This window comes from Homarus americanus, unplaced genomic scaffold (genome assembly GCF_018991925.1).
Source record: "Homarus americanus isolate GMGI-L3 unplaced genomic scaffold, GMGI_Hamer_2.0 scaffold32583, whole genome shotgun sequence".
Lineage (NCBI taxonomy): Eukaryota > Metazoa > Arthropoda > Malacostraca > Decapoda > Nephropidae > Homarus > Homarus americanus.
The window spans coordinates 25,226,641-25,251,769 of NW_024713129.1; the positions used below are offsets into that span (position 1 = coordinate 25,226,641).

The 25,129-nt window shown below is 41.5% G+C and overlaps 1 protein-coding gene across 1 annotated transcript in view; it reads right to left on the minus strand.

Moving 5' to 3' along the window:
- Positions 1 to 25,129, minus strand: part of LOC121869635 — a 416,339-nt gene that overhangs the window by 218,434 nt on the left and 172,776 nt on the right. Inside the window, exons 30-34 of the mRNA XM_042371146.1 lie at positions 24,645 to 24,699; positions 14,299 to 14,443; positions 13,809 to 14,039; positions 13,320 to 13,464; positions 4,972 to 5,158 (exon numbers count right to left, since the gene is read on the minus strand). Of these exons, the coding sequence (XP_042227080.1) occupies positions 4,972 to 5,158; positions 13,320 to 13,464; positions 13,809 to 14,039; positions 14,299 to 14,443; positions 24,645 to 24,699 (763 nt within the window). The remainder of the gene's footprint in view (positions 1 to 4,971; positions 5,159 to 13,319; positions 13,465 to 13,808; positions 14,040 to 14,298; positions 14,444 to 24,644; positions 24,700 to 25,129) is intronic.

Sequence of the window (25,129 nt, forward strand, 5' to 3'; positions counted from 1 at the left end):
CAGTCAGAGAAGTGTTTCATGTCTCGCCTGTTCCCAGTCCCCAAGAAAAGCAGCGACAAATTGAGGTGGATTTTAGATCTTTCCGTCCTGAATAAGTTCATTACCAAAAGAAGTTTCAAGATTCTCACTTACGATCATCTGAGGCATCTACTTCCGCCCAATGCTTGGATCTCAAAATTTGGATCTCGAAGATGCCTATTATCACGTGCCTGTTGCTCCCAGGTACAGAAAGTTTCTAGTGTTCGCAGTGGGGGATGTAAGTTATCAATTCACAGTGATGCCATTCGGCCTGACAATTACACCAAAAGTGTTTATAAAACTGGCGAACATCCCCAGGGAGATCCTTGCAAAGGAAGGCTAAAGAACTTTTACTTATCTTGACTATTGGCTGATAGTGGTAAACTCTTTCGAAGATTGTCAAAGGGCGACCCAACGTACACTAGTACTATTTCAAAACCTAGGATTAAAGATAAACCAGGTCAAATCAAATCTCCTACCATGTCAGAAATTGCATTGGTTAGGTCTCCATTGGGACACCACTCAGCAGTCAGTCATTCTACCAGAAGCAAAGGTAACAGATGTGATAAACCAAGTAGAAGCCTTTTGTGTAAAGCAAGAGGTTTCTTGGCACGATTGGGAAAACTAAGGGGTCTGTTGAATTTTGCCACCATAGTAGTTCCTTTGGGCACGTAAAGGAAGAAGCAACTAACTCTTCTGGGGTCTAAGTTGTTTCATAGAAACAAAAATATTGCTTATTCTCTCCCTATTCAGATCAAGAATCAATTGTCATGGTGGACAAATTTGGACAATCTAATTGGGTCATCTCCCTGGGTTCCCCCTCAAACAGACTTGGTTGTTTGTATGGACGCGTCCGAGATAGGATGGGGATACCATTCCTCAAAAGGAAAGTTCCGTCAAGGGAAGTGGAGCAACACCCTTTGGGACAAACACATAAACATAAAAGAATTAGCAGTAGTCCTATTCTTTTTGTTGGCAAACACAAATTACAAGAAAATATGACGTTTCTGTTTGCCATGGACAGCAGAGCGGCAGTGTTTTCTCTCAATCATCAAGGCTCAACCAGGCCCCTTCTCACACTGCCAGAAAAAAATACGAAGTTTGTGTAACACAAACACTTTACCTCAAAGCAACTCACATACCAGGAGTACAAAACAATTGAACAGATGCGTTGTCTCGTCCCAGGCCAGTATCAACGGAAACAGAATGGTTCCTAACGCTATCAAAGTTCAAGAGTCTAGTGAGGAGGTTTGGGACTCCACAAATAGATCTCTTTGCCTCAAAAAACAATCACAAGATGCCTACTTATGCATCTCTGGAATGATCGAATCTTTTAGGAAATACTCTACTCATAGATTGGAACCATTGGAATTCAATCTATCTCTTCCCACCTGTGAAAATGTTGTCCAAAGTTGTTCACTGTTATGCTCATCTCCCCTTTCCCTCAATATTTGTTTCAGTTACCCATTGTATTTAGTTTCTGTTGTTTTCCATTTTTCTTTAAAATCAAAATTCCATGCTTATGGTAAAGACTTTAAAAAATGTCTTGATTATTTTACATAAGTATGTATACAGTGGTCCCTCAGTTAACAAACACAATTCATTCCAGAAGATCGTTTGTTAACCGAAAATTTCGTTAACCGAATCCATTGTTTCAATGGGATATTGGGTATAATTGGTTCCAGCTCACCGAAAGTACATACAAAGTAAAAAAAAAATGCAGTAAAGTACACTTACTTTGAAGTGTGTATATAGAAGGTTCCTGGTTGATGATGATGATGGGAATTAGAAGTGGGGGTGGAGGAGAAGGGAGAAGAGAAGGAAGTGGGGATGTAGGAGAAATCACCTTTCGAGCTATATCACAAAAACTGGTTTTTAGAAAAAAACGGCTTATTTTCTTTAAATCAACACTGCACTGCGTTATATATTATCAATATGTTAAATAAATTTCAGAATGACCAATAATTGTACCGTAAAAATGTAAAAATACTCTGAGTTCAAGAGACCCACAAGCAAGATGTTTCCTCCACTGAACAGAGACTCAAACAGACGCCTTGGTGGGTGAGTGAAGTGGCTGATGGGCGTACCACAAACTAGTTCCCTGTACTGCAATTATGTTAAATAAGTGTTAAAGTCCTAATAATTTTAATATAAAATTTGGAAAAATATTGAACAGCACAACCTTCTTGATATTTATTCCAATGGAAACGAATGTAAGCCTAGAACTGATTATTGTATTGGCAGACTAACCTACCAGCCGATGAGCAAGCCAAAACATGTTGACATGTTTTCGTAAGAATTTCGTTAATCGAATTTTTGTTCATTAAACGAATTGAAGATTCTTATGAAAAGTAAATCGTTAACCGAAATTTTGTTAACCGAAGCGTTCGTTAACCGAGGGACCACTGTACTAGTATTTGTTTCATTATGTAAACTTTGTAGAACGTATTTTTATTTTTTATACAGTTATGAAAGACTGTAAGAAGCAGGTGTGAAGTATAAAGAGAATTATATTATATGTTGATGAAACATTGCTTTGGTTTTGGGGGGCACTCTCAGTAGCTAGGTTGAGGAGGATAGAAGGGTCAAGCTTGTGTGGTGCATATTTATCTATTATTATCTAGGCAATCATGGATAATTATGGTGTTAACTAAAGTGTAATATGTTCATATAGTCTAAAGAGTATTGTATTATTGAGAGAGTATTGTATTAGTGAGAGCACTGCATTTGGTGGAGATAACATTATTCTGAGTAAATTGATTTGTGGCCTTTTGTATGAACATGGATGGGGAGCACATATTTATCATATTTTGTTGTAATTTTAAAGCTGTGTTTTGATTAAACCAGTTTTAATGGGAAAGGTGGTATTGAAATAAACACCTGTCAGGAGGTTGTTAGCCAGAAGTAAGGTAAGGGTCTGTGTTTAACATTTAACCTCTGTTAACAGAAGCCATTACTTCAGAGTCTCCTCTGATATATTGGGCCTATGGGCTGACTATACATCCTCTAGTGAGTCCTAGAAAAGAGTGTGTAGGTTGTAACATCACAAACTCAGATCCTTCCAGGGAAAGGTCCTCTTAATTGCACCATATTGGATCCTACAACAGTGGTGTCTGGATCTGTTAGAATGGTGCCCACATCCACTACAATTGCAACAAGGATGTCTAGACCAGGTACTTCACCCTCAGTTCGAGATATCCTTGGCACTTCACACTTGGAGTTTCTCAAAAGATGTTTAAATAAATTGTTGGGTAATTCCAATATAGTTAACCAAGTGATAGCAGGTCATAGACCCTAAACTTCAAGGATCTACAATTGCATCTTATAAATCAGCATTGGTTGAACCTCTGGCGTGGGGTTTGAACACTGTATTACTTTGAACCGAAGAATTTATCAAATGCTCAGATCGCCCTTTTTCATTCAGAGACCCCTCGGCCTAAGAGAATCCCACCTTGGTCTCTAAATAAAGTTACTAAATGTTTTATGGGGCCCAACTACAATATAAATCTGAACTGGGACAGATTGCTCCAGAAGGCAGCCTTCCTTCTAGCAATAGCAACAGGTATGAGAATCAGTGAGCTGATTTCAATTTCCAATAATCCATCATTATTGGTATTTTCTGAGGAAGATGCCACACTTTTTCCTTTGGAGATTATAAGAAAAAATGAAAGGGAGGATTTTCAAGCTCAACCTAGGAGGATAAAATGGCTAACGGATGAGACAAGGGTTCCTCATATATTGTGCCCAGTTAAGAATCTTCAAGAATGTATTCTCATCACAGAATGGCAAGAAATTGTCTCCTAGTCAAATGACAAAATATTTATCTCAGTTAGTGAGTCAAGCAGACCCTGGCAAGAAATTTTTGACACATGACACCAGGAAATATGCAGGGTCTGTGGCCTTTCTGCAGCATATGAACCTCAGTCAGATCAAAGAAGTGGGCTTTTGGAAATCATCAAAAACCTTTCAAAACAGCTATCTTCATCTATCTCTGAAAAATGCTCCACATGTGGTGGTCCTGGGCTCCCCTCCCCCACCTAGTTACTCTCCACAACCAAGACCTTCTTCTTCCTCATCAGAATAAAGTGAGCATCCTAATTGGGACATGTAAATTAACATTTTACCTTCCCCTAAATGTTCCTAATATTGGAAAATATTCCAAAAAGTTTATAATTATAATCTGGACCTAAGCTAGCTTAGTCTTATACGCAATGTCACCTCCCTCTCTACTGCCTGCTCAGGTAATCAAAGCTAAACATTGCATTCTTGATTGAACAAAAAGCAATTTTTTTTTCTAAAAAACAGTTTTGTGATATAGTACAGAATGTGACGTCGACATCCCACCCATCTCCACCCCTCAAGAGTTGACATTTGTTTACTGCTTGCTCTAGGGCAAGAGATGACGGCAGCAATGCGTGTGATGGAAGGTGTGGGAGGGGTTTTTAAGAATTGCAATTAAATGCCAGGTAGCGACGTGTCCTCCTAATATTATGTATTTAAGTAATTATTAGATGTTTTAAATGCCTGTATGTTGGCCTGGCGAGTTAATGCCAGGCATTTACATACCTAGGTATAAAGCTAGACGTCGCATTCTGGACTATATCACAAAAACTAGTTTATAGAAAAAAACAGCTTTACTAATTTGTATTAAACTATATAACACAACGGACGAAAATTTTTGATAACCCTACCAGGAGTCATAGTGTTCATTTTGAAATTCATCAACCCCCCCCCCCCCAGAAAAAAAGAGTTTTTTGAATGACTGTATATTTATAAACTGTAGTACTGTATATATACAATATACGTACATATTAAAGTAACATTAAATATATACATCTATACCTGTGTGCATAATAATAATAATAATAACAATTAGTGTGTGTGTGTGTGCGCACATTAGTGTGTTTTCTTAAAACTACACATGCATAATTTCTAGGGAGACAATTAACTTACAGAAGTTTGCGAATGCGATGGATATCAAGCTGAGTGACAGTGTGTGTCACCTGTAGGAGTGGTGCCTTGGTCTCTTCTACATACTCTGCCACCTCCCCACTCAACTCCTCCTGTGACTTCTCAACTACTACCATTTCTTTATGTAACTCACTGACACAATTTTCATGTGTCAAAATGTCAGCTTCTCCTGTAAGGTAAAGTAAATCAAATAACAACGGTTTGACCAACAACTTTTCATATTTAAGACCCTAGTTAATTTAAGACCCAATTCAATTTACATCCTTATTTCATTTGTATTTACGACCAAAATATAATAAAATAAAATAAAATAAAATTACATTTTCATATAAATAATAACTAAATCCTGATATGTATTATAAAAGAAAAAAATACTGAAAAAAAAAATAAAGAGCGCCTTGTGCAAAGAAGCTGCCTGGCTAATGATGGTAATGCGCATCGCCAGTAAATAACAGTCGGAGCTTGGCAGTCTCTGTTTTCACGCATCTGAACAGGAACAGGAGAAAAACTTTCTCAGGTTTCTTAAAGCATTTATGCATCCCTATTCAACATGAGCAAGAGAGCAAGTGATGGTTGTGTGATACTCAGGTGGTCCTTACACTCAGGGGTAAAGGAAACACACTGATGTCAAGTCCGTAAGTTCTATTTCTGGTACAAACACAAAAAGGAGTTAAGACAGGGGTAAACAGCGTCCTGTCTTGGAATCTCTCTGGGTATCTCTCTCTGCGCATGCGCGTACAGCGTGCATGTGCCCAAAGCCTGAACTAACACTTGGTGACAAAAGGGAGTATGATTATAAAACATATAATACAGAGACCTGAATCAATAATGGTAAATAGTACAGAGTTACATATTACAGCCATATTTGTCTCATATATCTACACCTCCCTCCCCCCTCACGCTCGTAGTGCAATCTCGAGCGGACTCTTTTTCCAGGAGCCTTTGAGAGTGACGTGGGAAAACTGGGGGGTCACTGAATGAGGACTTACTTTTCTCGTCCAAGCAAGGGTTCACAGGGATGTGGGGGAGGGGTTCACCACTAGGGGACGGTACTGAACGAAGGAAGCGGCGGTTCCGCCACCATGCCCGAAAACTAGGGAGACGAACCTCGCAATCCCTGGTCTTGCCGTAGCCCATGACAACCCCGACCTTGTCCCAGCGGTGAGACGTCGGGTCTTGAATCCGAACTGTTTGCCCGATACTCAACCTGGGAAGGGGTCGGGCGTGCTGATCGTACTGTGCCTTTACCTGGTCAGCACGGGCGGCTGCACGACGATCGCAGTCCTCGGTCTTGGCCTGCCACTCCCTCGAGAAGGACTCAGGATGGGCAGGGACACATGACCGTAGTGGGTGGCCGTATAACATCTGTGCTGGGGAGCGACCTGTGAAGTTGGGGGTATTCCGCAATTCCAATAAACCCCGGTCAAACTTCTCACAGTCAATGTTGCCTGAGGGTGCCGTCTTGAGGATGAGATGCTTGACGGACTTTACGGCAGCCTCGGCATGTCCATTGGACTGGGGATAATGTGGCGAGGACACCACATGATGAACTCCCCATCGCTCCATGCAGTCCCGGAAGTCGTTGCTGGTGAACTGGGGCCCGCCGTCAGTCCTCAGGCGGAGAGGGACACCAACTTCCCGGAAGTAGCGACAGAACATACGTACTGTATGAGAGGCAGTAGTGTTGCCTCCGCAGGGAACGACAACAGGCCACCCTGAGAGCCGGTCGGCGATGACGAGAAAGGACTTTCCCGCCACAACGAAGAAATCCGCAGAGACGGACTCAAAGGGCCTCGTAGGGTTGTCGTTGTTCATGAGGGGTTCCTGCTGCTGACTAGGCTGCAGCACCTGGCATGGCTCGCAGACTTGAACGGAACTAGCGATGTCGGAGTCGATGCCTGGCCAAAAAACAGCTTGTCTCGCCCGGCGCTTCGTAGCTTCCACACCCCTGTGGCTGTCGTGCAGGTGGGCTAGGGTGCGGCGGCGGAGGGCGGCAGGAACTACAACTCTTGCTCCATACAAGACGAGGTCACCATCAGCATAGAGATCGTCCCGCATCTTCCAGTATGGGATTAAGAGCTGTGTAAGTCGTACCGGTTGGAGGGAAATCCCGAGGTCACGCAGTTCAGTAAGCGGATGTATGAAGGGTCCGCTCTTGCCGCGGCTCGGAGTTCCTGAAGAGTCCTGTCGGCGTCCTGCGGTGGAGACTCTTCTGAGATGACGGCGTTCACGGTCACTACAGTCCTGAGGTGTGCAGTAGCATCAGCACATGCGATCTCGTCCTCTGGTGTGGGGTGGCTGACTGGGGCTCGTGACAAAGCATCAGGGATGCAGAGCAGCTTGCCAGCACGCCACACAGCTGTGAAGAGGTAGGGCGAGATCTTCTCCTTAAGGCGCTGGAGGCGGGGATTCTCGACCGCATCCAAGGAGTAGTGGTTCAGGATCGGGATGAGTGGCCGATGATCTGTCATGAGGTTGAAGTGTTGTAGGCCGATCAGATACAACCTACATTTGGACATGGCCCAGACGGCGGCCAACAGCTCCAGTTCGATGGTGGCGTAGCGAGTCTCGGCGTCAGTGAGAAACCGAGAGCCACACTGAACCAGACGAAGGCATCCATTGCCGTGGTCCTGTAACAGAGCGTATCCAATCCCATAGAGGCGAGAGGCATCAGTCTGGAGGACAACTGGCAGGGCCGGGTCGAAGGAAGCGAGAACAGGTGGGCTAAGGAGAGCTGTCTTGACACGACGGAATGCCTCATCATGGTCAGCTGTCCAGGTGAATGTTCTCTTGGGGCTTATCAGGGGGCGTAGGGGCTGTGCTGCAGCGGCGACGTCGGGGGTGAACTCAGCCAACTGGTTTACCAGGCCCATGAACGAGCAGAGGTCGGTCAGGTTGGCAGGAGTTGGGAAGTTCCGGATCGCGCTGACCTTTACAGGATCAGCCGAGATGCCCTTGCCTGAGAGGGTGTACCCACAGAAGTTCACACTAGGTGCGGCGACCACAAACTTATCCTTGTTGAGGGTGATCCCGTACTTGCGGCACCTGGTGAGCATCTGGTGAATACGTTCAAGATGCGCGGAGTAATCCTCGTCATATAGGAGCACGTCGTCGATGACCTTGACACAGTTCGCCACACCCTGAAGGGCCATGTCACCACGGAGGCAGAAAGCATCGCCAGTAGCCGTGAAACCCATAGGTCCTCTGCAGTGCTGAAATCGGCCGTACGGTGTGATGAACGTCGTGAGGTGCTGATCTTCTTCCGCAAGTTCCATCTGCCAGTACCCACATAAGGCATCTGCTGTAGTAAAGTACCTTGCCTTCGGGTCCACACTGCGTATAGTGGCGAAGGGTGTCGGTCAAGGGTGGGTCGGGCGGGAAACTTGGCTATTCAGCTTGGTGAGGTCGACGGTGATACGAACTCCAGTAATGTTCTTGGCGACTGTTACCATGGGGTGACACCAATCCGAGGGGTCGTCACCAGCAGGCTTAATGATCCCCTGGGCTACCATAGAGTCGAGTTCCTTCTTAACTTGGCTCTGAAAAGCGAAGGGTATCTGTCTCGGTGTGTGGATGGCGAAAGGTACTGCGTCATCCTTCAGGTGAATTCTCATGGGGAGCCAGCCATTGGCTTGAGTGGAGCCGTCTTGAGGTCCTCCTTGGAAACCAGCACGTCCTTGAATTGCAGTAGGAAGAACTCCCTGGCTGCAGAAGGTGACGTATTGGGTGGGAGGAGCAGCTCCTTGCACCTGTTGACATGTTTTATTTCCAGAATTGGCTTAGGGAAGTCTGAAGATATTATGGCCAACTCTTGACAGTGGCCATAAGACAGTAGTGGCATCTGAACACCTTTGTGGACCTGAATCCTGGCAGAACATGACTGCTTACCTAGGGTGAGGGTAGCCTGAAATGTACCCAGAGCAGGTGCCATTGTAGAACCATCTGCGGTGAGCGTTGTAGAAGTTGACGGTGGTTGCAAGCTGCTCCTAGGGATCCGCAGAATGTCGAGGTGTCTTGTGCCGATGACTGTGACGTCCGCACCTGTGTCAGGAAGCATCTGGATACGGGATGTAACGTCGCCATATGACAGGTGAACACAGAAGGGTTGAGGTGTCTTGCTGACAGGGAAAGAAGAGGATCTCATGCGACGACAGCGCTTGTTCTTCGCCGCCTGAGACTTGCAAGTAGTATCATTCTTCTTCTTTGACTGACAGCATTTGTCATAGTGTCCAATGCGGCTACAGGAGCGGCACTGAGCGTTGTTGGCAGGGCACTTCAGTGTCCTAGCCCAATGACCACGACGGCCACAGTTATTGCAGGTGCTGTCAGCGGCAGGGCATTCAGAACCATGCCGACGAGCACAATACTGGCAGGAATGACCTGGCATCGAAGTCTGAAGTGATGCTGAAGATTGATGCGAAGCTTAAGTCGGATGTGAAGCTGAAGTCGGATGTGAAGCTGAAGTCGGATGTGAAGCTGAAGTCGGATGTGAAGCTGAAGTCCGGTCACGTCCTTTGTTCTTCTTATATGCGGAGATGGCACACAGCTGGTTAGATGGAGCACGAATGGCAGAAGTCGCACTTCTGGTGGCTTCGTAAGAGCGGCAGGTGGTGACAACATCCTGTAGAGAAGAGGCAGTGTCGAGGGAGATAAGCTTCTGAATTAGCTCTTCGTCCCGCACGCCCATGAGGATAATCATCTTCAGCTGTGTTTCCTCACAAGTCAACGAGTTCCCAGGACAAACGTCAACCTCCTCAGCGATGCGTCTGAGTCGTACGTAAAAATCGGCAAACGACTCACCCTCCAGCTGCTTACAACTGAGAAGTTCTCTCCTACGGAGAGCTTCGTTGCGGAGGCCCTTGATATGCGTCTGTAAAGCATCCAAGACGTCCTTCACACTCTTGTCTGTGCCGTGGGGAATTTGCAGGGTGTGCTCCAGGATACGTTGCGTCTCTAGGGTGAGACACATCCTCATCTGGATCAGCTGTTTCTCCCTAGGCAACCTTGATAAATCGACCATCATCGAATAATCGTCCCACCTCCGACGCCATTCACGGAATACCTGGAACGAGGCATCAGCTTGGAGTGGCGGTGGACTCTGAGCGAGTGCTTTCTGTGGGGGGGCAAAGAAGTTGAAGAGGACCCTGGAGGTGCACCTGTGGACGAAGAGGCAGGTGTAGTAGCTGCTTGAAGGTTAACAGGTGCCAACAACTCGATAATGGCACTGAACCTGGCATTTTCTTGTTGACGTCTGTGATTCTCTTCACGCCTTTGTTCATCGTCTTCCTGTCGCCTCCTGATGTCGTCTTGTCGTCGGTTTTCTTCCAAAAACTGAATTAAATAAAGGAAGTCGACACCTGTGGCAGATTGCGGACGTGTGTAGTGGGGGCTAAGGGTGGGTGGGGCCGCTTGATCCACTTCCCGATCCACTTGGAGTCCACTTACTGCACCGACATCCGTCTGAGGTAGGGCTTGTTGTGTATCTCAAGAAAACCCAATAAATTCCTGATCTTCCATATGGCCTGGTTTATTTCTCTCACAATTACTGTAATTAATAAGTGAGCAGAAGAGCAATCGTCTTTAAATGGAAGATATCTGCGAGCGTCTGTGTGTGTGTGTGTGTGTGTGTGTGTGTGTGTGTGTGCGCGTTCGTTCGTGTGTGTACTCGGGGCAGGTTGGCTAGCGCAGACACTCAGTGCCGGTCAAGACATGAACGGGGGTGGATGTCAAAACTTGAGCTCTCCCATAGGTCTTAAAAAGGCTTCCCTCTTTTGTAAAAAGTGCACGAACACGGGGAAACACTTTAAAGACACTAAAGGGCACACACAACACTGAAAAAGCACTTCACAACACTGCACTGTAAATCCAGGAATATCGTGTTGAGGTACACACCAAGATCCACTCAAGAGAAGTTGACAAGATGGCGGCTCCGAGAGAGATTCTGTGTCCACTCCAATTCTGAATAATGTGATGTCCCAGCTAAACACTGCGCCATATGTGATACTCAGGTGGTCCTTACACTCAGGGGTAAAGGAAACACACTGATGTCAAGTCCGTAAGTTCTATTTCTGGTACAAACACAAAAAGGAGTTAAGACAGGGGTAAACAGCGTCCTGTCTTGGAATCTCTCTGGGTATCTCTGTCTGCGCATGCGCGTACAGCGCGCATGTGCCCAAAGCCTGAACTAACACTTGGTGACAAAAGGGAGTATGATTATAAAACATATAATACAGAGACCTGAATCAATAATGGTAAATAGTACAGAGTTACATATTACAGCCATATTCGTCTCATATATCTACAATGGTAGTGTTGTTTCAAAAGCTAATAGAAAGCGTATAAGCTTAGCCGAGAAACTAGATGTGTTAAAACGATAGGAAAAAGGCGAGAGATCTGTAGATATTATATGGTGCCAGCAATTGAACATAAATCTGAAGTGTATCCATTAAGAGAAAAAACATTAAAATTTAAATAAATGCAAATGACCTCTACATAAAGATGTATGATGAGAAAAGATAGCAGCTGTGCAAGGTTCTTTTGACAGCTTTATTATTTGAAGGCCTAAACCATCAACTTCAGCTACACTGCAGTGGACACTCCCCTCCAACTGCCAATCCGTCGCTGACCAGCCAACCTTGAGGCGAGTTTCTCAGACCAAGCCACGCTTTCGGACTGTGCGGTGATTGGCCAGTTACCACCTTTCACCTCAGCCAATCAGCAGATCTGCTCACTTCCGGCAGTCTCGTATAAATACCCTCAGTCTCGCCATGAAGGGGATTCTACTCAACACTCTCAAAAAGACAAGACCTCCTCTCAACCAGACAGCAACTCCCTAGCACTGCATTGTATATATATATATATATATATATATATATATATATATATATATATATATATATATATATATATATATATATATATATATATATATATATATATATATATATATATATATATATATATATATATATATATATATATATATATATATATATATATATATATATATATATATATATATATATATATATATATATATATATATATACAGTTGGTCCTCATATTACGCGGTTAATGTAACCCGGAGGGTACCGCGGAAAGTGAGAAACGCGTAAAGTGAATAACATAACATATGGGATTAATTGAAATGGAGTCCGGGCCGATCCCCAAACTCCACTTTTTGATGACACACAACTATGTTGTAGTAAAAATATTATCTTAACTTTATGATGGCATGCACACACAATTAATAATTAAGAGATATATCAATAATATTAGGTTTTTTAACACTTACATTAGTAGAAAAGATGGCTGGGCACACAGGGATGGGCGGTTGGTTCCGAGGCAGAGGGCAGATTATTGGCCCTCACCTGTATCACTTGTATCAATTGTATCACTATCCACCACAGAGGCTTGCAGGGCCTCTTTGTCAAACCCCCCAAAGTTCATATAAGTCCATATCCTCACTATAATTATCACTATCACTGACTTGGGTCGGCTGTAGTGGGTGGCGGGTGAAGAACTGGTCATGTTTTGATGACTGGGCGACCTTGTGCGCACCATTTTCGCGCCTCTTACACAACATGGCGGATGGCGGGAGGTTTGGATCCAAAAATGGCGCGGCTTGCCAGCCGCTCTCCGCGTAATGGGGTTCACGACCGCGGAATGTGAAAATGTTAGGTTCTGGCAAAGAATTATTAGCGTCAATCAGAGCGAGCCCTACGAAATCCACTGCCTCCCGCCTGCCACCTTCCCTCCCTCCCACCCACCCACCCACACACAGCATCTTACACTCATTCATGAAACGACTGTCATTTGAAATAAAATATTGTTTATTCACTTTTCATTAATTAGTAAATATATGTTACTGTAATATTCTGTGTTTATTAATACCTGTACCCTTCATATATAATACTGTAAATCTCATAGATTAAAAATGACATCATCAGGAATGCCTCTTTATATACACAATGGTATAATGACCCCTTAGAATGCTGTTTTGGATAGTGCTCTATTATTCAACAAACGTATTGTGAGTGCTAAATGGGGTATTGCTAGTGTGACAATTTATGTGGATTAAATATACCCTATTTTTCGGATTTGCTTTTATCGAAAAGCTCCCTATACCAAACTGGATGCTCACCAATCATTTTGGTATAGAGAGGTATTACTGTAATGATTTCAACATCTGAAGATAAGTTATTTTTTTATGGTTCCTGGATTTCTGAAAAATATCATTGTTCATGTCCAAAGAGAGAAAAAGGATTCTGCATTAAAAGAAAAATATGAAGAAGAACAAAACCCAAAACATGAGACAAAATTCAACAAACTCTTTTTCAGGTTCTCCTTTATCTTTTCTTTGGTAATGTCAACCTGGGAGAGTGTGTCCTTCAGTGAGCTGTGCGAGTCACGCAGCCCTTGAATATGATCCTCTAGCTCTTCCACTCGATGCAGTGCAGTCTTCAGATCATTCAGCTAAGAGAGAAAAGTAATATTATCATTGTTTTAAATCAAGAAAATTGTAAGAAAGTTACACAATATAAAGGAAGATATGATTTTTTTTCTTAATTTTCCAAGGGCTTTCTCCTTGGTGTATGGTAACCTATAGCAAGATCATTACAGCTAGAGAGTGTTGTAACAACACCACGTGTGGTTGAAACTCATTTAACTTCAGACTTGACAAACAATGATGCAGGTTCAGATACATTCTGGAACCAGTACATGCCCAGTACTTGCCAACAATGTGTAACAGAGACATGACCACCTGCCCAAATAGCTAACAAGCCAATCGGTGTTAAAGAGGAAAAACAAACACTCACTTTGGACTGTATTTCATTCTTCCTTTGCTGAAGGAGCTCAGAGAAAGCAGCTACCAACTTTGCCAATGAGGTCACTGCTGGTAACTGCTTCAATGATGAGTATGTAAGTTGATTCACAGCAACGTTTGCATTAGTTAATGCTTCATCTGCACAGTACGACTCATGAACGTAAGTGATGAAATCTGCAATCTCAGTCAGGGTACCACAGGCCTCATTTTGTAAAAACTTATTCTGAAAGTAATAAATGTTAATTATCCAACTTTTCATTGTATGTCAGCCTAAAACAACAAGAAATTATTTACTAAATATATTCACTGATGCTCATTACAGAACAAGGGATCCATACCGAACTCTTCTATATACTGCCTTATCATGGTAAAGTGCATTACAGTACTCTAAATTTCTTTGTATTCATTCCATCTGAAACAAAAGCTCACTTGCATTGGCCTTCTACCTCTTGATTACCCTCTCCAACCTTTTCCCACCTCACCTTCTTGAGGAGTGACTGTACGAAGACTTCATGCTGAAGGGTTTTAAATATAGGCAGACATATAACTTGTCCATGTCGGGCTGCTGGTTTTAGCTCCTGGCACAGAGGCCACACTTCCTCCTTAGATCCTGTTACCACACATAACCTAAACATGAAAAATTTAAAAGATATGAACTAAAAAATTCAAAGCAATTTAGCACTAATATAGCACAGTACTTAACCAAATGAAATAGGTTTGAGTGATGGAAGATTACCTGCATTCCAACTTATTTGCCATCTTACTAGTATATGATTTTAAATAATTCTTACAAGTGATCATCAAAAAAGTGATGGCAATACTGACTAGCCTCACTCAAGCTTCAGTTCAAGTCACCATAAGCACCTAAAAAGTCAAACCTTCTAAGGCTCACATTTTCTGCAAACCTCTGCACTTACCTAAATAGTTATGGTACAGTCTGGGTTATTTCTGAATAACTTGTAATCACTTACCATGGTACAGTATTGTTTACATTCATGATAGTCCAATATTTACATCTAAAGACTATCAATTAGCATTTCTAGTGTAAAGTTTATGCTTTATAAGAAAAAATGAAAAGAACTATGACAGGCTGTGGCCCACTACTCCCAATTTATGTAGCCACACTGACTGCCACCAATTTCTCCCAAGTATTTATAAGCCAAATCTAATTATTTTCAATGTAAATTAAGTAAAATTTAAAACTTATTATGGGAGTTTACTGTCAGTCAAAACCATAAAACAAAACAAAAATATCATAACATTTGATTGTGTTGTTTGTGTGAGGTGGTATGGTAGTAACTGTAAATTGTGTGGTGGGTGAGTAGGATCATATATTTTGAAGGCACAATAATGCACCTCACCTCTGAGCCATTGCTGTCAAAAATCTAAACAATGTAAAATTACCTATTAAGGATACACTGCCTCCTCACTTAACACAGGGGTTGCTTTTCCAGAAAATGGTGTGTAGAGTGAACCCATTATATCCAAAGTTCAAAGACATCATACAGCTCTATAGTAGCATGCATACCAGTAAAGGTGATGAATAAATAAATAAAAGCAAACACATTGCATAGCCAGTTGACAATCATGTCTACATGCAGGACATGGGAAACAGGAGATCTGCCAACATGCAATCCCTTGGTGTCTTTCCCCCTCTCAGACACATGAGTGAGCAGTTGATTCCTCCACATTTAAAATAGACTCACCCATAATGCTACACTGTGATTGGTAAACTTTTGGTTCAACATACAGTATTACCCCGCCTAACGCGGTTTCACTTAACGCGTTTTATCATATACGCGGTGCCTCGCCAGAGCTGAACTTTCACTTAACACGGATTTTTTCCACATATACGCGGTGAGTGTCCGGCTCGAGACGCTATTTTTAGATTTGCCCCACCCACCACCCTGCCTGACTGCCTGTTTTAGCTCATAAAATTCATACAAATTACCCGGCCAGAATATAATTTACATTGCTGGAATTCTTATAATTTGGTGATCATTTTGAATATAAACATCATATATTTTGCATTAGACATACAAATTTTAGATAAAATTTTTTCTCAGAGTAACTATGTTATCTTTTGTGCAAAATATATGACATTTATATTCAAAATATTCCTGGTCTTACAAGGAATCCAGCAATGTCAATTATATTATCCTAACTTTAGTTTGAGGTATTATTTATTAAAATTTAGTGGTTATCCCACACATCTCCTTGGGACGGTTGGTGGGGGGTGGGGGGTGGGGGGGAGGGAGGGACCGACCAACCGACCATCTGTTACCCCGTGAAGAATTATTTTTTTTTTATTAACTGAAGATATTTGTTTTAGCTCATAAAATTCATACAAATTACCCGGTCAGAATATAATTTACATTGCTGGAATTCTTATAATTTGGTGATCATTTTGAATATAAACATCATATATTTTGCTTTAAACTTACAATTTTTAGATAAAAATTTTTCTCTAGGTAACTATGGTATCTTTTGTCCAAAATAAATGACATTTATATTCAAAATATTCCTGATCTTACAAGGAATCCAGCAATGTCAATTATATTATCCTAACTTTAATCTGAGGTATTATTTATTACTAAATGTTAAAAACTCTGGAAGGGAGGATTGGTGGGGGGTGGGGGGGAGGGTTGGGACTGACCGCGCGGTTGGAAGAGGGGGGGAGGCAAGGTGGGGTACTTTGATTGACAGATAGTGTCATGAAGATTATTATTTTTTTATTAACTGAAGATATTTGTTTTAGCTCATAAAATTCATACAAATTACCCGGTCAGAATATAATTTACATTGCTGGAATTCTTATAATTTGGTGATCATTTTGAATATAAACATCATATATTTTGCATTAAACATACAAATTTTAGATAAAATTTTTTCTCTAGGTAACTATGTTATCTTTTGTGCAAAATATGTGACATTTATATTCAAAATATTCCTGGTCTTACAAGGAATCCAGCAATGTCAATTGTATTATCCTAACTTTAGTTTGAGGTATTATTTATTAAAATTTAGTGGTTTTCCCCCAAAAATTTCTCTGAGAGGGAAGAGCCGGCAGTGTAGTGTGAGAGTGGGAGGGAGTTGAGTCCATTATTTGAATGGACATTAACTTGGCGACTGTATTTCTCTATTTCTCTTAAGTATTAATTGTGTGCATGTACCATCATAAAATTAAGATGTTATTTTTACTACAACATAGGTATGTGCCTTCAAAAAGTGGAGTTTGAGGGTCGGGCCGGTTTCTATTGGAATTAATCCCATATGTTCTGTTGTTCACTTAACGCGGATTTCACTTAACGCGGGACCCTCTGGGTTCAATTGACCGCGTTAAGTGGGGTACAACTGTACATGGTAAGATTTTAGGCAAAATAATATAAACAATGGTGACGGTAATTCTCCTGAGAAGAGAGCAGAAGACGAGCTCATATTACATCATCCAATGTCTCTCTCTCACACACAGGCTGCACTCCATTTCAAGTCTCAATTATTTTACAGCGAAAATTCAAATTATATATCATATTTCTTGTATTATTTAATATTTTATATTATTAGGGGTAAAACATACACCATAGGAGGGTGATCATATAGGTAGTAGGTAGTAAGCAGGGAGGTACTACCACCTGGGAAGATATTGGAAGCATAATGTGTTGTCTAATGGTAGACCCTGCTGCCATATGGCACCACAAAAATTGCAACCAAGTCAGGGTGCTGATCTGAATTTCTGCCTCATTTACACACAATTGCAGGTCTCAATTGTTTCTCTTACTTTGACATCACAACATACATATATCGTTTCTCACTATTAATCTTTTTTTTGTTTGGATTTATTTATGGTCCTTTATTATTATTATTATTATTATTATATTTTTATTTAAAATCGCTCTATTGGCAACAGCGTTCACTATTACTCAAGCAATATTTATTGGGATGAGAATTCCACCCTGAATTGTTCTCAAATAACCCATATAAGGATGTAAAGTCCATTTCAACATAACTCTAGATTGCTAGGAAGACTGGAAGGTCAACATTCCGGAAGGAAAGCTAAGTCTAGCAGCCGAGCTAAAGTTCGCCTGGAAAGGCTGAACCCACTACTGAGGACATCAATAAAATAAAGTTATGAAGAGAAAAACTCAACTCTGGCCTTCATGCCGAGAGCAATTAGAAAACCGAGGGCGGAAGCCCAATGGTTTTTTGTGAACGAACAAGAGTAGGAAGAGACAGTCATGGCATTCATACGAGCACGTGAATAATTGGGACAAAGAAAACCGTAAACAGTATACATATATATGTATATATAAATAGATATATTCACATATTCTCTTTTAGTGAAGACGAGCCCAGGAGGGCGCAGCAACATTCACTGAGTGACTTAAAGGCAAGGAATAGTCACAACGATCTAAACGACTTCACAAAGACGTATTGTGGTCGCCATGATGCTGACCAGAGATCGTATAAGAAATTGTCCCAAATACAATATTTGAGAGACATAACAAAATAAAAGTCACTCTACTTCAACACTGTGCTAATAAGTACAAATACTGTAAAAAAATCCTCGCGGAACTTAGTATTTCAGCAATTACAACACAAATTCGCAGAGCTCTCCTTTGTGTGTATTTACAGCTGAATCGCTGAAGCGTAGCATTCCGACTTGAAGAAAAATAAAGATCTATAGTGAAAAATGATATACTGTATGTATGTTGTGTTGTCAAAGTAAGAGAAGCAATTGAGACCTGCAATTGTGTAAATGAGGCAGAAAGTCAGATGAGCAACCTGGAACTTGCTCACTATTTTTGTGGTGCCATATGGCAGCAGGGTCTACCATTAGACAACACATTATGCTTCCAATATCTTCCCAGGTGGTAGTACCTCCTGTTTGATAGCTGCATACTACCTACATGAAGCGTCATTTTGTACCTATTAGCTTTCATTAGGCCAATATCAAATCTGATGAAACCCCCTTTAAAGACAATACAGTTTATATTTTAATAAAAAATAAGTTAATATATTTTATAAAAAAATCTATTATTTTTAATGAACTGTCAGTTGACCTTGGAACTGTAATCTATTCAAATAAAACACTTTGCCAAGATGATCGAAGATCTTGAGTTTGCCATTAAAGAGGAACATTTTCTATTGTCTGTAGGATTGGATGCTATAATGGGACCTATTCACTTTATAAGTTAAATACCTTCCCGTGATTCTATTTTGTTGGACGCTTGTACACTATGAGTAAACAAGTTTGTCTGTATTTATACCTTTTGGATGCTGCTTTTGGCAGTTAACTCTGTGTGCAATAAAGAAAAAAAAAACACCATTGACGTATAAGTCATCCTGGGAACCTGATTCTCTACCAGAACGTCGGCAACGAGAATGGGATCATAATGCAGAGCTGTATGAGTCATGACAAGAGACAATAATCATTGTTGGCAGGTATGTGATGTGGCTTGGGTCATACATAACAGACCTGATCCTGTTATCAAGAAGATTATCCCTCATCCCCATCCTACCTCAACTGAGGAGACAGGTCATGTGACCTGATTCCTTTGTTCTCTGTCTTTTTCCCTTGCTTTGTTCTGTTAGTTGACTGAAGAGGGTTCTAGTATAAAGTACCAGCTCCAAGATTTTGTCTTTTATTTCTCCAATGTGGATTTTTACTTAAAATACTGTACCAGAGTGACTATCACACTCTTGGAATATCATCAACATATTATCAGTTCACCTCGCAGTGTAAGTGTTACATTTATTTATTTATTACTGTGTGATACTCAGGTGGTCCTTACACTCAGGGGTAAAGGAAACACACTGATGTCAAGTCCGTAAGTTCTATTTCTGGTACAAACACAAAAAGGAGTTAAGACAGGGGTAAACAGCGTCCTGTCTTGGAATCTCTCTGGGTATCTCTCTCTGCGCATGCGCGTACAGCACGCATGTGCCCAAAGCCTGAACTAACACTTGGTGACAAAAGGGAGTATGATTATAAAACATATAATACAGAGACCTGAATCAATAATGGTAAATAGTACAGAGTTACATATTACAGCTATATTCGTCTCATATATCTACAATTACTGTATTATTTACTTTATTATTATTACTGTACAGTATAGTCTCCATTTACGCGGTCAATTGAACCCATGGAGGTCCGCGTAAAATGAGAAATGCGTAAACGAAATAACAGAAAATATGGGATTAATTGAAATAGAGACTGGGCCGATCCCCAAACTCCACTTTTTCCGACACAATACGTACGTTGTAGTAAAAATAGTATCTTAATTTTATGATGGTATGCACACAAACATAATACAGAAGAGAAATATCATTAAGAGAATAATATACTGTATCAGGTAAAAGAAAAATCAAGGTTTAACACTTGCGTTAGTAGAAGAGATGGGTCAGCATACGGGGATGGGGGCTGGTTCTGAGGCAGGGGGCAGATTAGTGGCCCTCCGGTGAATCACTATCACTATCCACCACAGATGTCAGGGCCTCCCTGACAAACCCCTCAAAGTCACCATCACTGTCACTATCACTGACTTGGGCTGGCTGTGGTGGGTTGCGGGCGAAGAAGTCGGTGATGTTACGCTGACAGCTAGTGTTGATGTGGTCATGATACATCTTGATATACGGCTCCATAGTTTGGTCTAGATGGTTATTGGAGACTTCATATCGGTGAGTGAGAGGGTCTTTGGAAAGGATGAGCTTGAGTTTCTCGGCAAACTCGATGGCATCCTTTATATCACCATGTGTTCTGTTCTGGTGCTGCGGCGCCACCTGCCTCCTCACTGACTTCATCGCCTTCCAACATATCGTCGGCAGTCACCTCAGGATCTCTGATTACCTCCATGATGTCGTCGTTGGTGGTCTCGGAGAAGCAGCAAGGTCCACTGCTACTGCAACAGACTGAGCCTCTCCAGCCACAGGTTGACTCTGCCTCCCACCTGGGATACCCTGCAACACATGCTGCCACGCGTGACGAATCGTTGCCACAGACAGCTGCCCCCATGCCTCCATCAAGAAATCAACAGACAGCTTGACGTTAAACATTTTCCAAAACTGTTTAACTCGCACTTCATGCTCCGCCAACTCTTCTTCTGGATCCTCGTCTTCGCTCTCGCTATCTGTGCCACTCAGAAGGTTCCGCAACTCAACCTTGGTGTTGGTGTAGTCGTTCAGCAGCTTAAACTTCTTTGCGGAGAATGCAGTCTTAACGTTGCATATCAACTCCTGGTCCATGGGCTGGACTAACGACGTAGTGTTGGGAGGAAGGAAGACCACTTTTACACTGGGGTGACGATCCAACATTAGGAACGAGTGTCCTGGTGCGTTGTCAAGCAGCAACAAAATGTTGAATGGCACATTATTTTGCGCACAGAATTTCCTGACGTCAGGAACGAAACAGTCGTCAAACCAGGAGAGGGACAGACCAGTGAACATCCACGCCTCACGTGCGGTTAGCCAGTGGACATTTAGCTTGGTCATGTCCATGTTCTTGTAAGCGTGCAGCTTGCGGGCTGTGTGGATCACCGACAACTTGAGCTTACAGGTGCCGGAAGCATTGCTGGTAAACAGGACATTGATGCGCTCCTTCTACAACTTCCGCCCCCAACACTTTCTGGCAGACTTGACAATGAGGGTCTTGGAAGGTAATTTTTTCCAAAACAGACCGGATTCATCCACGTTGAACACCTGGTCGTCGGTGCACTGTCCTTCCTCCCTAATGTCTCGTAAGAATGGAGGAAAATCCATGGCGGCAGCACGGTCAGCACTGGCTCCTTCACCAACAATGTTAATGTTGGTTATCTTGTTATGTTTCTTAAACCCTTGCAGCCACCCAGAGGAAGCAGTGAAGGGTTTGGGCTCTGCAATTCCCATCTTGCGTGCCACTGATTCGTAGAGTTCACGGGCGTAGTCCTGCATTGCCCGCGTGTCTACCGCCATGTTACGTCTTGCCTGATGAATCAAGAAGCTTACCAGTAAATTCTCAGTCTTGAGCAGCACCTTATTCTGACAATACTTTACCATTGAAGCACCTGCAGACTTTGTGATGCTCATGTGTACTTTTATCTTGACGGCATCCTTCTTGATTGAACGAATCCTAGATTCGTTAACTCCATGCTGGCACGCGAGATCAACTTGTCGGGTTCCCTTTTCTAAGTTCTGGACGATTTTGTATTTTACTTCGTAACTTAGGGCACGTCGTATCTTCTTGGGCTTGGGGCGGCTTGGTCCAGGTAATTCAAGGTTTTTCTGGGGTGGTGGGGGTCCAGCGGAAGCCATTGTTGAACACATTAGTGGGCACAAGAGAGAACAATATACGCGGAGACTGTGAACAATGAAACTGGCCCGGCTAGGTCAGTGGCTTCTTCCCTCCTGTGGCTGGGCACGTCATATTACATTAGACCAATCACAGCTAGCGGCAGAGGGAGGTAAGGATGCGTGACCCAATCACAGTCCGATACGTCACATGACGTCAGCGATAACGCAACAGCGACATACTGCGCACCCTCCCCGCTTCCCGCGTATGGTCAAGAATGGACCGCGTGAATAATAATTGGCGCGGCGCGTCTGGACCTCTCGCCGCGTAATGATGCAATGAACCGCGTAATTAAACATTTTCATTCTGGCAAGGTGCCGCATAAATGACCAAACGCGTAAACCAAATCCTCGTAAATCAAGACTAAACTGTATGTAAATTTTAAAAATACAGTTGTACCCCACTTAACGCGGTCAATTGAACCCAGAGGGTCCCGCGTTAAGTGAAATCCGCGTTAAGTGAACAACAGAACATATGGGATTAATTCCAATAGAAACCGGCCTGACCCCCAAACTCCACTTTTTGAAGGCACATACCTATGTTGTAGTAAAAATAACATCTTAATTTTATGATGGTACATGCACACAATTAATACTTAAGAGAAATACAGTCGCCAAGTTAATGTCCATTCAAATAATGGACTCAACTCCCTCCCCCTCTCACACTACACTGCTGGCTCTTCCCTCTCAGAGAAATTTTTGGGGGAAAACCACTAAATTTTAATAAATAATACCTCAAACTAAAGTTAGGATAATACAATTGACATTGCTGGATTCCTTGTAAGACCAGGAATATTTTGAATATAAATGTCATATATTTTGCACAAAAGATAACATAGTTACCTAGAGAAAAAATTTTATCTAAAATTTGTATGTTTAATGAAAAATATATGATGTTTATATTCAAAATGATCACCAAATTATAAGAATTCCAGCAATGTAAATTATATTCTGACCGGGTAATTTGTATGAATTTTATGAGCTAAAACAAATATCTTCAGTTAATAAAAAAAAAAATAATCTTCACAACACTATCTGTCAATCAAAGTACCCCACCTTGCCTCCCCCCCTCTTCCAATGGCGCGGTCAGTCCCAACCCTCCCCCCCACCCCCCACCAATCCTCCCTTCCAGGGTTTTTAACATTTAGTATTAAATAATACCTCAGATTAAAGTTAGGATAATATAATTGACATTGCTGGATTCCTTGTAAGATCAGGAATATTTTGAATATAAATGTCATATATTTTGCACAAAAGATAACATAGTTAATTTGAGAAAAATTTTTATCTAAAATTTGTATGTCTAATGCAAAAATATGATGTTTATATTCAAAATGATCATCAAATTATAAGAATTCCAGCAATATAAATTATATTCAGACCGGATAATTTGTATGAATTTTATGAGCTAAAACAAATATCTTCAGTTAATAAAAAAAAAAATAATTCTTCACAGGGTAACAGATGGTCGGTCGGTCCCTCCCTCCCCCCCACCCCCCACCAACCGTCCCAAGGAGATGTGTGGGATAACCACTAAATTTTAATAAATAATACCTCAAACTAAAGTAAGGATAATATAATTGACATTGCTGGATTCCTTGTAAGACCAGGAATATTTTGAATATATATGTCATATATTTTGCACAAAAGATAACATAGTTAATTTGAGAAAATTTTTTATCTAAAATTTGTATGTCTAATGCAAAAATATGATGTTTATATTCAAAATGATCACCAAATTATAAGAATTCCAGCAATGTAAATTATATTCTGGCCGGGTACTTTGTATGAATTTTATGAGCTAAAACAGGCAGTCAGGCAGGGTGGGGCAAATCTAAAAATAGCGTCTCGAGCCAGACACTCACCGCGTATATGTGGAAAAAATCCGTGTTAAGTGAAAGTTCAGCTCTGGCGAGGCACCGCGTATATGATAAAACGCGTTAAGTGAAACCGCGTTAGGCGGGGTAATACTGTATTTATATTTGGACAGTAACTATAGATAGAATATTTTATGTGGCTGCCAAGGCAACTTTTCAGAACCCCTCGGTTATATTGGATTCATTCTGAATTCAAATCGTTAAATTCATTAAAAAAAAAAAACATATGAATGAAGCCAAAATCCAAATTAATGAGGGTACAGCATATAACGGATAAATGTTATGCATGGGTGGTGTGGGGACGCTACCCATGGACTTAACTGCCAACTGGCTCAGCTGACTTGCACAAAATGTGTTCTAACTGATCACTTTCAGTCAAATTTTCACGTTAGCCCAGTTCACAACCCATGTTTGAACAAATTCGTACTGAAGAAACCCATGTAAAGCAAGGGGGCAGTGTAATCCATTGTTTTATGAAAAATGGCAAAAACAGTAAGTAATGACTATGAAAATAACAATATTAATTCAATTTATGTAAGTTGTCCACAAATACCCCTAATAAATGCCATGTAAATCACACCTTCTACTATTTACTTTAACTTAACTTGGCAAACCAAAAAACTTACCTCTTATAAGCAACATCTTCCACTGATGCCATATCTAACACAACTCTTAGCACATCTGTAAATTATAATATCTCTTTAATAATCCATTCAAGGTATAATTTCAACTAAACATTCTTTAAGAATCCTACAGGGAGTCCCAGACTTACAAACGCCTGCCGCTTCAAATTGGATTAAACTTTAAATGTACAGAATTTTATTTACCTAATGACTCATTTTTTACTTTCAGTTACTGTACTTTATCATTCCATATCTTCTTTTTTCTTAAATTAAGTAATTTTAGTTGTATATAAGGACTTAAGCTACTATATAGTGGGATTTTTTTTAAATTTTCTGTAAGAACGGTACGCACATAGCAAGTGTTTCGACTTTTGTACATTTTCAACTTAAGAACGTCCAAAGGAACTGAACGTGTTCGTAATCTGGAGACCCCCATATATGTATGTATATATGTTAGCTGGAACAATTGGTGCAGAACACTTCCGGGA